Genomic DNA, 18,523 nt, shown 5'->3' with positions numbered 1-18,523 from the left:
TGCCACGCGACGTCATTGACGAAGTCCGGGCAGGAATCCTTCGCGGCTCGCTCCGGGGGTCATATGTCTCGCGCGATTACGCGTCTCCGCGGGCACGGAGACTAGTAGGAAATAATAATCCATATAATTGACGGATCACGCGGGAGAGACGAGAGGCCCGTCGCGCTCTTTTTGCGGAGCACACGTCCACGCACGCGTCCGCTTTCTCCAGAATTACGTCACACCGGGGCACCCCGTTTCTTTCGTCCGGTTACGGGACCAGACACGCCCGATCCCGATGCAGTCGCGTGCAAATTCGCCGAAATTCTTTCTGTCTTCGGTCTCCGCATCAAGTACTCAAGTATTCAAGTATTTGAGTACTCAGATACTAAATTATTTATGTATTCAGGTACTCCGGTACTCGAGTACTGCAGCACTGCAAATCCAAGTGTGTTGTTTTCACACGCATAAACGTCTAAAAATAACACGTTAGACTGAAGCGCTTGTTACACGTTTCTTTATGTGTTAAATTACGTCTACATCGTTTAATTGTATTAAATTAAAAGTTAATACGTTCAATCGTGTTAAATGACATGATTTAAAACGGCTAGAAATGTATAAGAAGAGCTTCAGCTAAAATAACACACTTGGATTTGCATTGAGTACATTTGCATGGTAAGATGCTTAGTAAGATGCTACCTAAGCATATTTGTGTATCTCAGTTTTCTTTCACATGTTGTTAAAGATATAATGAAGTGTTGTTAAAGATATAATAGTAATTATCTTTTGCGACTTTAATGGAACGTATGTATCCATACTGCTATGAATAGCATTATGCTAATAATGAGGGCTAATAAATAATTTCATATAATGGGACATGCTTATTCCATAAGTGTTAATGTTCCATTAGCATTGCGATATTTCTTAAAAGACGTATGTACTTTTCTAGAAAAAAATTATGCGCAATCTTCTTTTATGTCAAGTCTTCGTGCGCAAAACTCTGTCATAACAGGCTACGTTCGACGTTCGACGACTCGTACGACCTGTTCCTTTCGTGAGTCAGTTCGATCTATGGGTTCGATTTTTCGACCGATTTTGTGGCGAAGCTCCGGGCAACGTTTACGTCGGCTTCGTTACGTCGGAACGCTCGAAGGAAATCGCCGCACTATAGCATATGCCAAATAAAGAAATATTGACACTGCGAGGAAATTACTTTTCCGAATCTCTTATTAAATTTTTTAACAAATAATTAATTTTTTCTTTAAAAAGAGTGAGAAACGGCGTAAAGTTTTTTTAGAAAACACATTTGTCTATTTCTTGTTTGTATAGTGAATGAGAAACACTTAGAGCATGAAAACGATGAATCTGATAATTTAAGAATTAATATCCTTAAGTATACATATATTTATGGAAAATGAGTAGCAGTAGCACGTTGTTTAAAGGCGGGGGTGTAACACATAGTGTAGCCTCAGGGAAATTGGAGCGAACCATTACTTTCGCCACCATCGCCCGCGGCGCGTCGTCGGTTGGTCAGTTCAGTAATGTTGAAACAACGGAATAGCGTTGCTAAAAAATTGCTATTAAATGTGAAATATTAATTAAATATAATAATGTAATTAGGTCAATTTTTTAATAAAAATCTGATTTAGCAAATTTATAATTTTAATCACGATTTATTAAATTATTATAATTATATTAAACTAAATTATTATGATTTATAAAAAATCTATTCTAATGCATTCGCGTCTTTTTCAATTTCTGTTAACATAATAAAATCTTATTTGTAATATCTTTTGTAACCTTTTGAATTCTCGCTGAAAAATTGTGTTATTAATGATTATTCTGAAAGATGACTATATAAATGAATCTGATGCAGCTTTTCAATGTAAAACGTAAAATCGCAATGCGATTTCAAATGGCTCTCAAATTTGAACATGTCCTAGTTTCGCTAACCCAATCAATCACTTCTTGGTCTGAGTTTGACAAATTCACAAGGTCGTCTTCTTTACTTTCATAGACGACCTTCGGAAGATAACTCAGACGTGTGATAAATCCGTTGCACGTGTTTTTATAAGCATACAATGAACTCCATTTCATTGCAGATTTAAGATATATGAAGGGATGAAATCGCCCCGCATCTCTCAGGCCTTAAAGCGCATGATTTAAAATAAGCGATCGGCTCTAAAAATTTCAACAATCAAAATATAAGCATTTTATTTTAAAAGTATAAAAGTAAACAGTCGAAACAAATAAACTTGACAAAATAACAACTCTGATGTAGTTTCATCAATTATCTTCTTATGGGAATATTAGTTTTAAACTGGTCGAAGAACTTATAAGTGAAAGGTTTAGTAACAGTTCTGAAACTGTCTATACAGGGTGCTCCGGACCTATCGCATTTTTCTTCTTCAAAAAATATTTTTTGAACAAATCTGAAGTTGATTTTTTTCTCAATAAACATGCGTTAAGTTGAAGTTATAAATAACAAAAAATTTTTAACTTTTCTTTAAAATAAAATTTTAAGCAAAAATTATCTTTGAGATTTGATTACAAGACATTTGATGTTAAAACATCAGAAATTGTTTTAAAAAAATCAGGGAAAAATCTATGAATCAAACAAAGCGCATTAGACCACCTTATATATAACGCACATTTCTCACAATCAGTAGAAACCTTTTTCTCTCGGAAGAGAACAAGACTTCCTGCTCCTTTTTGTTTTTTATTTGCTTTATTTTAAGATAGAGTTAATCCGTGGATCTCCGGCTAGACTACATTTTTTTTTCACTCCGAGACACAATGACAGTGTAACATACAGTTTCATCTACATTATCTGCGATCCAATTTGGCAGAGAGAGAAAGAGAGAGAGAGTGAGAGAGAGAGATAGCGTGATTTTTCAATTAGAATCCCGCTCACCCGAGTTTCTCTTCTGCATGGCGATTGTTGTCAGTTTGTCGTTGCGTATGTCATGAATAACATTATGTACAATTCAGGGAACAATGTCGCCGACCTTCCCGAGTGATTTACCTTGCGAGGGCATCCCACGTAAGACTCGACGACACCTTTAATGGACGATGAAAGTAAATCCCCGTTTGGGACATTCGTTCCGATGTGCCGCTAATCGACAAACGCATCGTTAGTAAACGCGCTCGAGTTCGGCGAGGAGAGCACATGGTGTCGAAACTTGCACTGGCCCACCTACAACTGATTAATCGTGTCAAGGACCCATCGCGCCCATAATTCTCTTTTCACCTCGTATAATGTTCTTTTAACCCTGTGAAGGTTCCTGTTCAGATAACCAATTATAACATATTGATATAATAAAATTTAATTTATTATTCAAATATATAATATTTATCTGTTTTACATTTGTTTTCAATTAATTTGAAAAGGAAATTATTTAATAGGAATTGACAATGTATATAATGGCTACATTTAATAAAATATAAACATAAAAATTGCAAAGTATATAGTTTTATATTGATTGTAACAATTTTGCTACAAGAGAGTGAAATATTACTTTCGTGAAATGGCAATTACTAATATTTTTAAAAATAAAAGCTGATTTTTATAATAAAATTTTTCTAACAAAATTATCCATATACATAATATATAATTTTAAATAATCTCCTTTTATAATTTAATCAATATTTAATTTACAAAAATAGTTCACTTCTAATTTTTACATAAAATCCAATGACTTTAATCCTGCTAATAAAATGTAATTTAATAATATCAATTACTACATAGTAGTTTACATCAAGTCTTTACTATCCAGAGCACCTAGATATCTTTTATCTACAAGACATCAGGCAGACTGTCTGGGTACCGATTGCTGGTAACCACAGTAATAGCTTTAGCAGCAACACAATCGTTCTGTCTTGAGTAGGGAGCGTTCTAATATATAGTTACCGATTTTATTAATTTTGAACTTGGGAATGTAAATAATATAAAACAACTAATAAAAGTATTAGTATTATGAAAGGTTCTGTTCTAATTAACTAAATAATATTTTTGAATATCGATCAAACAAAATAGAATTGTTTTAAAAATATACAATATAAAAATAAAGAGCATTTGAGAAATATATAGAGTTTGAATAATAAAATTTGTCAAATAGAGAACAAGTTATTCTTTTATTTTAAATATTTTCTACATTTATACAACATTTATACAACTATGATAAACAGAAAGTAGTTCTATTTAATAATAAAGAAAAATTTTTGTCTTTGGCTTAAATTTGTCTAAAACAATGGCAGATGCTTTTAATTGTAAAAAGATACAAATCAGATGATATCTATGTCCTTTCTCTGAATTTTTTCGCCTTTTTAATACCATGATGGATTTTTGGACTCTGGGGGCCCTAAACGTAATTTGTGATTCGAGGGTTCCTACAATACCGAAGGTCCAGGTCTCACTTCGCCGAATGGAAAATTACGACAATCTCGTAACTTGTGCAATAATACTCAGAAATCTTGTTACGTCACTTTTTTATTTTTTACGATGTGATATCTTTGCTGAAATTGCGTTTCGGACAAACGATCGACTTTAAATACGATTCAAAACAAAAGCGCACGATAATTCGTGCGCAGGCGCAAAAATTTAGAGCCGACGATACGAAGAGCACTGTGTGGCCTTAGTTTCTCTGTAGTGGCCGGTTCGAGAAGAGCTGCCACGAGGCGAAGACCATCCCGCCTTCCCACACGCGTCTGCGACTCCCAAATTAATCAGCTGATCGCTAATTCGACTCGCCATGTCGTATTGCACGCGAGTTCTTCGCGCACAGGTAAAAGGAAAAAGGAAACGGAGCTGAAAAATCTCTGTCGCATGTGACATAAGGGCGCTCCGTGTCTCTTTCCTCCCTCTCCCTCGGGTGGAGGTCAACCAATTGACCTCTATTACTCGACGGAGCTCCCTTACATTATAATCGCAATTTTCCTCAAAACTGTGCCGTGAGTGGGTAATATTTTCACTACTTGAGATGTTTACTACGCGTCCCACTGCTCCGATTTTCTGGAGCGAAGTGAGGGATCGATCGTGAAAGGGGAAGGGGAAGGGCACAACGTGGACGTGTCAGTGTTAAAAGAATGAATGTACGCAAGTATAGAGAACGTATGTTGATCCACATGAATCTCGGGGAAAAAAATGGACAATATACGCAGGATGTAACGCATAAGAGCATTACGTAATGCCAAACTGCATGTATATATCGCGGTCATTTTTCGGGGGCGTTAGGTTAAAATCTGCTCATCATGGCGCAGGTGTTCGACGAGTGCGCGGAATTTAAGCTTGAATTTAAACGTTGGACATTGTATGAGGGAAAAAAAATAAATAATATGGATAATATAGAGAATTATTAAAAGAACGCACATTTCGTTGTGCATTCGCACGGATTGTACTTGTTTGTTTGTAATTCTTATCGCCGACGCATTGTCTGAGCGTTATCGGCGTAAATAGATTTTATCTGAACGCATTTATGACAACGTATACCCACGGATAAATACTGCAACTGTGATGAGCGTGTCACGTATCTCAGACCTAATTACGTAATTGAGATCGCACACAGAAATAAACGCGTATTGCGCAGCATATTGCAAATTGGCTGACACCAGCCAATGTCATTGTTTCTGGTCTACGCACACGTCTTTTGGACAATTAGAAGATCAACAGAGTGATTTAATTACTTTGCAGAGACTGTCCGCTTTAGCGGCGGATGTACAGCAACGATGCTTCAGCGCGAGTCCGTTGAGCTTCGCCGCGGCGAAGGTGGCGATGTCCAAATTCGATTCGAACAGCTACCTGCCCTACGACAAGCTGGACGAAAATCTTAAAGTAGTTAAGAAGAGGTAAGAACAAAGCTCTCGTTTGCATTATTTATGACAAAGTAATTCGAGATGGTCCCAAAGTAGTTAAATATATTCATGAATGAGAGAATTATTACTTATATTTAAAAAAAAAGCCTTCTGTGTTTTTCTTTCACGCTACGTTAAGTAATTATAAAGTGGTCAAAGTCTCTTTCAAATGTGAATATTATAGCCTTGATTTATTTGTTCAAGAGAATTTCTGATGCTCCAATTCGATGCAAGCTATCTAGAAATAATAATCCATCTTCTAAAATGACTTTTCAGATTGAATCGGCCGCTAACTCTGTCCGAGAAAGTTCTATATTCCCATCTCGATGAACCTGACAAGCAAGATATCGTTCGCGGCACCAGCTACCTGCGATTGCGGCCGGATCGTGTCGCCATGCAGGACGCGACTGCTCAAATGGCAATGTTGCAGTTCATCAGTTCTGGTAAAATAGTCTTAATCATCAAGTCGAGTCTTCTTGATTATATCGCGATATCAAATAGAGTATTCTTTCTTTCAGGTCTACCGAAAGTCGCGGTACCTTCCACCATCCACTGCGATCACTTGATCGAGGCGCAGATCGGCGGTACGGAGGATTTGAAACGCGCCAAGGACATCAACAAGGAAGTCTACAACTTCCTGAAGACCGCGGGCGCTAAATACGGCGTTGGCTTCTGGAACCCCGGTTCCGGCATCATCCATCAGATCATCCTCGAGAATTACGCCTTTCCCGGTCTACTGATGATCGGTACCGACTCGCACACCCCGAACGGAGGCGGTCTAGGTTGTCTGTGCATCGGTGTCGGCGGTGCCGACGCCGTTGACGTCATGGCGAACATCCCGTGGGAGCTCAAGTGCCCTAAGGTCATTGGCGTGAAGCTCACGGGCGAGCTCAAGGGTTGGACCAGTCCCAAGGACATCATCCTGAAGGTGGCCGGTATCCTCACCGTCAAGGGCGGTACCGGCGCCATCGTCGAGTACTTCGGACCGGGCGTCGACAGCATCAGCTGCACCGGAATGGCCACCATTTGCAACATGGGTGCTGAAATTGGCGCGACCACCTCACTCTTCCCGTACAACTACAGAATGCAGGATTATCTGAAGGCGACCGGGCGCTCGGAGGTCGCTGGAGCCGCCGATCAACATAAGGAGAGTCTGCTGACGGCCGACTCTAATGCCAAGTATGATCAGATCATCGAGTTGGACCTGTCGACTCTGGAGCCGCACGTGAACGGACCTTTCACGCCGGACTTGGCACACCCGATCTCTAAATTGGGTAATTAAACTACACGGGCGAAGTTTTACTTATTTTATTTCTATCTCTACGAAGATATCTATTTTTGCGATCGTTATAGGCGAAGCCGCTAAGAAGAACGACTGGCCAAACGAGATCAAGGTCGGCCTGATCGGTTCTTGTACCAATAGCTCCTACGAGGACATGGGTCGATGCGCAAATATCGCCAAGCAAGCTCTGAAACACGGCTTGAAAGCGAAATCCGCGTTTAACGTCACGCCTGGATCTGAACAAATTCGCGCGACAATCGAACGCGATGGAATCGTAAGTTCTAATTATATTTCTTTTAATGAATATTTTACAAGAAATATTACATTTGTATTCAATGTAAGTGTTCCTTCTAAATGTAGAATGTATCGTTTATACCAATGCGATATTTTTCTTACAATTACATACAATATTACCTCAAAACTTCTTAAATTGTTTTTTACAAAAAATTATTCGTAATTATCCATCAATAAAACACATTTATTTTATAAAAAGTTGAAAATATAATAAAAAGAAAAGCGCGAAAGACTATCCATTAACGAAATAAATTTATTCAATAAAGATGTCGAATTGTTTACATTATATAACTTGTTTATACGATGACACTTTAATTTATTCTAGGCACAAACACTTCGTGAATTCGGCGGTACAGTGTTAGCCAACGCCTGCGGTCCTTGCATCGGTCAATGGGATCGCCAAGACATCAAGAAGGGAGACAAGAACACGATCGTCACGTCGTACAATCGGAACTTCACGGGTCGGAACGATGCCAATCCAGCGACACACGCGTTCGTCACAAGTCCCGAGCTCGTTACTGCTCTTTCCATCGCTGGTAAACTTGACTTCAATCCGCTGAAAGACAAATTAAAGGGCAAAGATGGAAAGGAGTTCCTCCTGGACAATCCGTACGGTTAGTCGATAATATTTTTCACATGATTGTGCAGCAAAAAGTATAAGATTTATGATACATACGTATACAAACGTATATGTTACTAAGTGTATTTATATGTTTATATAGGTGACGAGTTACCTAATCGCGGTTTCGATCCCGGTATGGACACTTACGACTCACCACCATCAGACGGTAGCAAAGTTAGGGTCGACGTGGATTCCAAGAGTCAAAGATTACAGTTACTGGAGCCCTTCGACAAGTGGGACGGCAAGGATCTGGAGGACCTAACGATCTTGATTAAAGTCAAAGGCAAGTGTACCACGGACCACATCTCCGCGGCTGGCCCGTGGCTCAAGTATCGTGGACATCTCGACAATATTTCCAACAATATGTTCATTGGGTAAGCATCGCTACCTGAAATAATGACTAAAACAGCCAAACATTATTAAGAAACATTACTGAAAGATTCGAGGAAAAATTAAATTTAAAAAATGTATATTGAAATTAAATTTTTTAATATATGTAAATAAATTTTTCAAAATTCATATCCATAGTAATAATGTGATAATGTCTCAATGATAATCAACCGCATTTGTCATAATATTTTTTTAGCGCCGTCAATTCTGAAAATAGCGAGATGAACAAGATCAGGAATCAACTGACGAATGAATGGGGCGCCGTTCCTGACGTGGCACGCGATTACAAGAAGAAGGGCTTAAAATGGGTTGCGGTGGGTGATGAAAATTACGGCGAAGGTTCCTCCAGGGAGCATGCTGCCTTGGAACCGCGTCATCTTGGCGGCCGCGCTATCATCGTTAAGAGTTTTGCTCGTATACACGAAACGAATTTGAAGAAGCAAGGTCTCTTGCCCTTGACATTCGCCGATCCTGCTGATTACGATAAAATTCAGCCTAACGACAAGATCAGCCTTCTCGGATTGAAGGATCTGGCACCTGGCAAGGTTTGTAAAGTATATTTTGCTTGTAGAGTGTGAAAATATGTTAAACAAACAAATCCAAAACCTTAAGGAAATACGATACTGTGTATTATTGTACATTTTCATCTTCTTACTTTTAATATTCGGCGTATAAAAATTTCGATTACTCAACTTATCTTTTCTTACGTTTGATATGACTCTTTCAGCCGGTCAAAGCGCAAATCAAACACAAGGACGGCAAAGTGGACACCATCAGTCTGAATCATACAATGAACGAGCAGCAGATCGGTTGGTTCAAAGCCGGTTCCGCGTTGAATCGCATGAAGGAAATATCGAGTGGCAGACGATAAGCTAAATCGCCGATTGGATATCCATTCGATCGGGGTCACCGATTGTCATATAGCGCGTAAACGCATTTGCGGAAATGGGAAAGAAGAACATACCGAATGTCGGCGAAGCCGATCACGGTAGCGCAATCGTCATCGTGTCTTTGTCCTCTCGGATAAGTGATTGATACGATACGGTGTCTAGCCAGTAGTTCAAACAACGCAAACGTCTAAAATATATAAAAGTACTTAAGATGTACTTCTAAAAAACTTTGGATATACCTTCCTAGGTATATTTTAGATGTGTCGTGTCGTTAGACAAGCTTAGTTCATCGTTGCCTTTTCCCTCACCTTTGCTCGACAATACTAATCGCTCACATGACGCGAAGAAGACGTGCGCTCGTAAAGTTAAAAACTCTGACGGCCAGAGCCTTATTCCGCACCAATGCGTAGTCACGGTCGCGTATCGGCCGACGCGCTCATTTCGGAAATCGTGAACAGCTCGAGGCGTTGCTACACATGTACATACAACACCAGCGAGGAAGCGCCATCGTCATTTTCTAGTTGTTAACTCATTTTAGAAGAATGTACTGTTTCGACGAAAGCCAAATAAACTATTAGCGCAACGAGTGGCGCATCCTTAATTGACCTTAATTAGTTCCCCCGCTTCTCTTGGAGATAAGCTGAACTGTTTGAATAACTGATTTAAGACGTATTTTGGAAATAGTATCGTAAAAGAAGATTAGCTCTTGGAGTAATTCTTCTTTTAAACCGGTTTTTCTGATAAAGCACCGGCCATTCTTTTACAGACTTAACCAGTATTGCAGTACACTTCGGTATTCTTATGTAGGTTCTGTTTATATTTTACTTGATTCATGTTCTGTTCTGCGATCTGTCTATTTTCTTGTTCCACTTACTTGTTTACTGTGTTTCTGTTTTACGACTTATCCATCTTGTGCTCTGAACATCTTGTTTTTATCGCAGACATCACTGAAGCAGCTGTGCGGTGTCTTTCTTTTGCGTGTACGTTTTTTTCATTCAGCTTTTGTACAATTATTCATATTATAAGATAATCTTATATTATGTACGCAATAAAGTTATTATTATTATTAATTAAAAATATCGGTTAAACTAAAAATGATCGCTTTAATCTGGAATAAGTACTGATTTTCCAAATATTTAAAGAAATTTTAATAGGAAGAGAAAAAATCGTTTAAAAAATGTTTCGCACAGGTGTTAACTGTTTTATGCGAGTTGTAACGTAATATTTTGAAGTATTGAGAAAGATAGAATGCAATTTTTTTTACGATGTTTTATTCAGGTAAGATTATATGTATTACAATGTGTTGGATCGAATAAGATTCTCGTTCACTATGAGTTATTGACGAGAACTGAGCCTGAACTTACATAAGACGAATTTTCGTTTAATACGCAGAATGTTTCTTTCTTAAAATAATCATAACTAAATAATTTGATATGTCCTAATATCAAGAATAAAGAAATTAATTTCGCAGGACAAATTTAAAATTTCTAAAAAAAGGAATAGGAATTGGGATACTAATTAATGATTGAGAAGGACGAGATAGAATAAGTTCTAATTTCAGAAGTAAGCCGGACGATTTCGGAATAAAATTAAGAAGCTACTTTCTATTTTTAAGATTGCAACACGGATAGCGCAATAAAAGGTCTAACATTATTTAAAGATATAATACTATATAAGGCAATGATGCGCAGTAGGTCGCATAAAAGTTATTGGGAGTCGTAAATTTTTTAAAAAAGACAATTTACGATTGGCTATTTCGGATATTGCTCCAAACATAGAAGAAATTATTGGTTCCATGGGAGCACATCTATCTTGGTGTTTATTAAATGGTGTTTATTAAAAAAAGACAACAACACTATTAATTTACAGAAGGACACCGATAACCTTTCTGTGATATATGACAAAATAATAAATTTAATGTAAGCGCTTTCGGTTACCTTTGCCTTTGTTTCTCACTCAGTCGTCCGTTGTTATCTTAGGTGAACGCACCACCGAACACCACATTAGTTAATATGACTCTTCTATCGTTTATCACCATTCGACATACAAAACATGTAAGCTGTGTTCTCTTTTGTTACAGTTCTTCTTATCATACTCTTTCCGTATTACACTTTAGTTCGTTAACTCATTAATTATTTTACTCTCTTTGTATTTTAGTTCGTAGACTCATTGCTGCCACATTGCGTACAATGAAGTGTTTTGCAGTACGCACTTGAGAAAGACCGGAATCTCGGTTGAAACGCGTAGTGCTTATTAAATAAAAACTGCCAGTTCGGTCGAAGTAAAGGATTTTGTTCACATCTATCTTATTAAACAAAATGAAAATTTATTTGCATCAAATAATTCTTGTTTTAGTTCGTTTTCTCCGCTTTTAATATGTATTAAGGGGATCCTATATAGTGGAGGCCGAACTTCCTCGACGTCAACATTTCTAATCCTGTTTTCTATGTTATATAAACATAGAAAAACGAGAGGCATCTGTCCTTGTTCGATTGCTGTGCCATCTCTCGCTACACGCAATACTGCTTATATCCTATCAATCTGAATGTGCTTTTGCTTAATAAAACTTTATTAGAGAAAATCTTTTTTTCTAGGCGTTGATTCTTAGTTCTATTTACACAATATTGTTTCTACATGTTGTCCCTAGTCCGCCTGGGTGTCATTTTATATATATAAACTGCAGTATTTTTGTTATTGTCGTCAGATGACAGCTGTATGTGCCCAAATTAGTAAAATTTTTAATTTTTTTTCGTTTCCGATATGAAATCGTGTGTCGCGGACTAGATTTTTGTGCGTACTTTAATTCTGTAAAAGAATTTTGCAATTCTGTAAAGCCAATTCAAAGATTTCTTAAAATAAAAAAATGTCGGTAACTACTGCCACTATATCCCTTAATATACAATTTATTTTAACTTATATAAATATAAAAACTATAATATGTGTATTTTTGAATATAAAAATGTTATAAAATTTTATGTATACATAAACTAAACGACTAATTTTTAATTTGAAGTCGAAAGCTCTGACAATAAATATTCTCAGGTAATTGGTAGCGGGCTAATTAAGAGTTCGTTGTCAGCGCAGTAAGTAGTGCGCACATTTTGTTCTTCTTTGTTTGAAATGTATTGAACGTTTCGGTTCTAGTTTTGGACCATCTTCAGCAACTATCAATGTGATCAAATTAAATTTCAGAATTTCGGTGTAAACTCGAAATACGATCAAAATTACAATCCGAACGATTAAAATTTTAGATGAGGTATACATATAGTAGTACAGTGGTCAAGTGTACTAATGGTATAGTAATTTTTAAAATTATAATTATCCTTTACTTATAAAAATGTTAAATAAATGGGTTCCGTCCGCACTACTATTATAAGGCATTATTTATTAGACAATTATCTCGAAGGAATTCGAGAATACCAGTAATCTACATTAAGTTTTATGGTAGCGACACGTAACATAACGCACGCAACGATGTGTCACCACAATAGACATGCGTCATTTCCATGGTAACAACTTGCAGTTCGACCATAAACAGAGGGTTAAGTCTCAGCTGTTCCGCAAATCGCGATTTATTTGAGTATCGTCGGACGTAGGCTCGAAATAGGGAACGAAGCTCATTTTTTGTTTTTGACGATAGTATGTCAGTGGAAGGACAATTTTTCCTCTCCGTTACCGGCTCCATCGAGCATGCAGAGTTCTACGATGTCAATAACGCTTATTGCAAATACAGCTTTCATTTCGGGCCAGAGTGGAGCGTCGTTGCGGTAAGCCCCCAGTCTAATAAAAGAAAGTCGAAAGAAACAACGAAATTACATCGTAATTGACACAAAGGTATTTCGAGCACGTTCCAGCCCCATATATTGGATTACGTGATCAAAAAAGAAAGAACTTAATACAATCTCCTTTCATGCTCAGAATATAAAATATATTTCTTGATGTGATAAAATCCTCAATTCATTTTATTTTAATCGAATTTATTATTTTTCTATTATTTATATCTTTTATTTCTGCTTTAGCTAGTGATGGGCATAAATTGATTATTCTATGACTTTTTTCTGAATTTAATTGTAATTAATAAAAGACCAATAGATTATGCACAGAATAATTTTATCCAAATTTACAATGTAATCATATTACATGCATTAGTGCGTGATTCATTAATGATAAATTGTTTTACATAACGTGCAGCTTTGGTAAATTTAATTAATTATAAATAATACGATTAAATAATACGATCGACTTCCTAATAATTAATAATACGTCAAAGCATTGAAATATAGTACATATTGACATATTGGTAATTTGTTACATTTCTGAAAAAGAGGAAAAATAATTATTTTTTGTTACTTTTGTTAAAAATACTTTTATCGAGTTTCCCTTTTTATTTCATAACAACAATTAATAATACAGGTAAGTACGTAGAAAAATCAAGACCTCCTATTTTTTGTTTGGCTTTAATAAACAAACAAAGAATTCTCATTCTCCGTTGAATGACTAATGTTTCAATTTCTTCGTTTCTGATGACGTAATATAATAAAGTTCCCTTGGAACGCTTATTGTGAAAGTAACAAAGAATATATCAAAGAATATATTACGTCGTATTTCCTTTGCCACGGTAATCTTATTAGAAATTAAAATGTTTGAAAGTTGAACTGCTTTATAATTAATTAATTTTCTGCACTGTTATTCCACATCCTTTCTCTGCTCATTCCGTTACGCGAATAGAAGTCTCTTTCCCCATGACACTCCAGTTTTGAAGGCAGATGATGAATTGAAATCCCGCTTGTTAAACTCTGAATTGAAAGTTGAATGTCCTTTCACAGGGAATCGAGGAGGGATTGACGCAGATGTGCAAGTGCAGTAACGATCCAAGAAATCTAGCAGTTTGGAATTTTCCCTTGGACATTACGTTCAAGAGTACAAATCCACACGGATGTGAGTTGCGCGTATAGAGAATATTCTTGTAACGTGCGTCATAAGGGAACGGTGAAACAAGTGCAAAAAGTGCGAAAGCGTAAAAAGATTCTTTGCGGTGCTTTTTGCTTCGTACTTTATTTAATCTACAAATAGTGTAAATTTTCGTCGTATAGGGCCGCAGCTTATCATGTCCATATACGGCTTGGATTTTTTCGGCCATGACGTCATCAGAGGATACGGAGTGTGTCATTTGCCTCTGACAGCTGGACGCCACGAGAAAAGGTATTATTCGCGCAACGCGATAAATGAAAGAAAACATACTGAATAAGAGAAATTGCTGTTTTAATTACATTCATTTGTTATTCATAGAATAACAGGCGGGATAACAACCGAAAATGTGATACTAAAAATATGGGTGCACATCATAAAGTCTTTTATATTCATAACTTTTTCTCGAAGACATTTGTTTTGCGGCCGAGACGAATCACTGTTGAGATAGGTCGCGTTCGGTTGTACTACATTATTCATTGATTTATAGAACAGCTCTATTTTTCGTTGTTGACCTTTTGTGAAATTCCTTCAAGCCCCAGCTATCGATCAGCGAGCGAAAATAAATTTCAAATTTTCGGTGGCCCGGAAACGTCACTTTTTTTTCGCATTTAAAGCATTTGCAAGTGGCATTATAAAATATCAAAAGTGAGATTTTTGAAAAAAAAACCCGGGCTGTATGACAAAAAAATATTTTCCTGTGTGTACTTCAAAAATATGCGTAATTCGGTATGTTTTCTCGATTGTGTTACATTTTACGATATTTTCTCGAGTTTCAAACTTACATCCGTCGTGATTGAGACAAACGTTCCCCATATATTACATGCACAGCACGTAGCGCGCATTGGAGGCAAATATTTTTCATTCCATGTTGTTCCATGTGTAACGCATTGTCGCGTGCATTGGCAAGTGCATTCAGAATTTCTCGGAAAAAAACAACTTGTCCGACGATGCGACAATATAATATATAAACGTAATAAATATGTAAAACAGGAAAGATACAAAGACGAAGACAAGAAAGGGAAGAAGAGGAAAAGAAGGATTCATTATATTTGTAAACAAAATGATAGATTTGCCTTAGATTCATGACTTAAAAACGAAACACTAGATTTCTGACTCTGAATTGAATTTTTCACCGGAAAGATAATTTATACATCCGCCATGAATTGTGATATTTTCTGATTTCAAAGTATATATGAAATAATGCTCGACTTTGCGAATGGAAAAATGTGGCGTTATAACAGCGTGCTCCGACGTATTCAATAAAGGGACCGAAATCCGCGGGAATGTCGGATGATATGTGCGACGCGGAATCGGTAAATCTTTATTTCTTACTCCCGCGTCCAAAGGCGTCCAAAGGAGTCCAAAGGCGTCCAAAGACTCTCGTGGACAGATACTCGATCGTAATTCCGCATCTACGTCGGTGTGCCACTTGGCACCTACCATCCCCTTTGAAATGGGGCGCGCCACCCTTTGATTGTGCCGCTTTCAGCTTTTAGTCTCATACTCACGAAATCTCAAAAATGTCGAAAGGGTGTCGATCTACGTGCCGGCGTCGTCGTCCATGCTGCAGAACTTCGTGGAGTGGTTAACCGGAAGAAGACCGGAATTAATTGATCCCACCATACTGGCATCCGGCGGCGGCAGAGAACGTAAGGAAATGCATCGAGAGACATTTCTCGTTAGTGTGCTATTGGCGTTAAATTAATTACATACGGGAGGCTGGAACTGTAATGGAATATTAATCAACGTTGCCGTATTCGCGCATGAAATTAAGTCGTTCTCTTGTCATAGAACTGAGCAATCTCGATGCGGCGAACGAAGATCGATAGTCAAATAGATAGATTTTTTAAAGAAACAATTTTTGTGAAAGAGTTATAATTTTAACGCGTTGACTGCCATACACTGAGAAAAAAAATTGTTAATCCCAAAAAATATTTAGTCCGATACGTTCAACTAAACATTTTAGTTAGTTAACTAAAGATTAGTCGTTTCAACAATTTATTCAGTTTTTTAAATCAAGATTTAATTAATTCAACTAATGTTTAGTTAACTAACTTATTTAATTATATTACACAATATTACACAATATTATTTATTATCATATGCTTACAATAATGAAAATTCTACTGTAAGGCAACTGGCAGGCAACGTGGTAATAATAGAAAACGCGAATACATTTTTCTCAAAATAATCTCTTGCGAATGACGTAAAGATCAATTAAATGATCCAAGCTTTTCGGAATACGGCGGAAAAGGATCTCCCTCTCCACTTGGAGAAAGTTTGCGTGATGTTAACAGCCTTAATGACGACAATACTTTAATTTGAAGTTCACTAACTTTCGGAGCGCTGCTTTCACGCGCGAGAAGTTCCTTCGCTCCCGCTAATGCCTTACCCTCCAAGTTGTATTTATTTCGCAATATTGCAGTTACACGTATGAGGGTCGAGGGAGCTGTTACCGTAACGTTCAACGTCGTTTTGAAGGATTTGTTCAAGCTGGGTTACGACAACGGCGAGAAATGGAAGAAATGATAACGCGACCGTAAACCTTTCTCTCTCACAGCCTGAAGAGGATTACCTCTCGCCGAGGTGGATTATCTTATCAAAGAGCTACAATATATAATCCCCGCTTTTATAAATAATATTTTGATGAATAAACGAGGTGTGACTTATCTGCCATAATCCATCGTTTTCCATTTTCGCCGATGTCAACGGCGGGGAAATATAGAAGTAAGAAAATTAGAAGCGTATTTTCACGTTAATGGGGATTCTGTGTAAAAAAAAAGGGATGAGCGAACGAGCTAAATCCCTCGCGACGGGCTTATTAAGTTTCCCCGTAGCTTTAATAACAATCCGCGAGAGACGCGAGGGATGCTTCAGTCAGGGTGACGTGGGCGTTTGCGATAAGTGTAGCGAAGAACCAGATAGTCGGTCCAGAAAGCCCTTCCCTCCCCCTTCGAAGGCGGATTAAATATGTCATTTGCGCGAGACGGCCGTGCCGGAAAAGCCATCCGTCCGCTGCAAGCCTTCGATTTTCCGCGCGATTACAGCTGACCGAAGCAGCCGTTTTGCATATCGTCGCTGAATATTGCGCTCGAGATTTTCATCGAGCGGCGCGGCGGCGTCGCGGGCGCGGGCGCGGCGAGGGGTGCGCTTACGCTTCAGTCACTGAAGACGTAGTCCAGAGAAATTACACGTGACTGCATCCACTCATGTCATCCATAAACGTAACATTGCGAATGGAATATGCATCGAAGGATACACTTAACATTTGGACTATGATAGATATATGTTCTTTGAAAATATATAAGTCGTCCCCCGGCGGGAGATTCATCGTCGGAAAGTAATAAAGCTACGACGAGGACGGTTATATCTCTCCCGCAACATTTCAATTTTCGACGTGCATTAATAATAAATTCCCAGATTAAAGAGTGTCAGCCAGAGCGCACGGAGTGACGTAATCTCTGATGGGTTTCTCGACTCGCGCCCGCGCCCGCGCCCGCGCCGAGACGATAACGCAATTTTATTAATGATTCAATAACGCGCGCGACGTAAAATCGGGCCGGCGCGCGGCGGCGGTGGCGGTCGAGGGTCGAGGTGGGCCACTTTTAATCTAGGGTCCGTTCCGTTTCACGCATTTGCGCGCATTTATCTACAGCATACGTAACGTTTACTATAGAAAATGCGCGCATATGCGTGAAACGGAACGGACCCCTAGACGTATCCGCGCGCGCGGCACTACGTATACGATTATATATCCGCGCAAGCCGGATGTCAGGCCGGTGAGTGCCCGAGGATGACGTCGTCCGGCGTTTTACGAGCGGCGCGGGCTAAAGGTAGCTAGATACAACTGCAAACTATACGAGCCGTCGTAAACTATACAAGTCGCGAAATAAGCGCGAGCGGCGCGGCGTCGAGCGCCCGGCAATGAAAGGACGCCACTCCGTTATTGTTGTTTTCTCACGTGAACCGGGAACAAGATCGGTTTCCGGGCGACGATTAAGTTATGCTAATACGTGGAGTACGGAGCGTCTGACTCTTGCTCATCGCGCATGCTGGAATTCTCTCCACGATTTGACGATGAGGGAGGAAATATGAACGGAGGGGAGATTTACTCATTTATTCTTGTTTATCCTTGCTTACTTACTGTTCTTTTAGAAGGCTTACCCTATAATTTTAGTAAACACTCCATCCACCTATCTGTTTACTTATTCGATTTTTCTTATTCGTTCAGTGTATATTCGATTC

The 18,523-nt window shown here is 38.3% G+C and overlaps 2 protein-coding genes across 3 annotated transcripts; both read left to right on the top strand.

The window, feature by feature from the left end:
• Nucleotides 1–4,602: 4,602 nt before the first annotated feature.
• On the top strand, nucleotides 4,603–9,908 carry LOC139773946 (aconitate hydratase, mitochondrial). The gene is made up of 9 exons (XM_071708802.1): nucleotides 4,603–4,763; nucleotides 5,669–5,823; nucleotides 6,106–6,272; nucleotides 6,348–7,103; nucleotides 7,183–7,385; nucleotides 7,731–8,019; nucleotides 8,128–8,401; nucleotides 8,614–8,962; nucleotides 9,145–9,908. Exons 1-9 carry the CDS (start codon nucleotides 4,731–4,733, stop codon nucleotides 9,286–9,288), a joined length of 2,370 nt encoding a protein of 789 aa, XP_071564903.1. The 5' UTR covers nucleotides 4,603–4,730; the 3' UTR covers nucleotides 9,289–9,908.
• A 2,980-nt stretch (nucleotides 9,909–12,888) lies between these two features.
• LOC139773947 (B9 domain-containing protein 1) lies at nucleotides 12,889–16,957 on the top strand. 2 transcript variants are annotated; one of them, XM_071708803.1, is made up of 5 exons: nucleotides 12,889–13,074; nucleotides 14,134–14,245; nucleotides 14,401–14,509; nucleotides 15,809–15,927; nucleotides 16,704–16,957. In XM_071708803.1, exons 1-5 carry the CDS (start codon nucleotides 12,949–12,951, stop codon nucleotides 16,805–16,807), a joined length of 570 nt encoding a protein of 189 aa, XP_071564904.1. In that variant the 5' UTR covers nucleotides 12,889–12,948; the 3' UTR covers nucleotides 16,808–16,957. The 2 variants fall into 2 exon arrangements, with proteins under 2 accessions (XP_071564904.1, XP_071564905.1); XM_071708804.1 differs by having other exon boundaries at nucleotides 15,809–15,956; nucleotides 16,704–16,812.
• Nucleotides 16,958–18,523: the final 1,566 nt, after the last annotated feature.

Source organism: Temnothorax nylanderi, unplaced genomic scaffold, assembly GCF_030848795.1.
Source record: "Temnothorax nylanderi isolate EJ_2023f unplaced genomic scaffold, tnyl_v1.0 TNYL_tig0071_pilon, whole genome shotgun sequence".
Classification (NCBI taxonomy): Eukaryota; Metazoa; Arthropoda; class Insecta; order Hymenoptera; family Formicidae; genus Temnothorax; species Temnothorax nylanderi.
The sequence above is the reverse complement of the archived record's forward strand: the minus strand, read 5'-3'. Positions and strand labels throughout refer to the sequence as shown.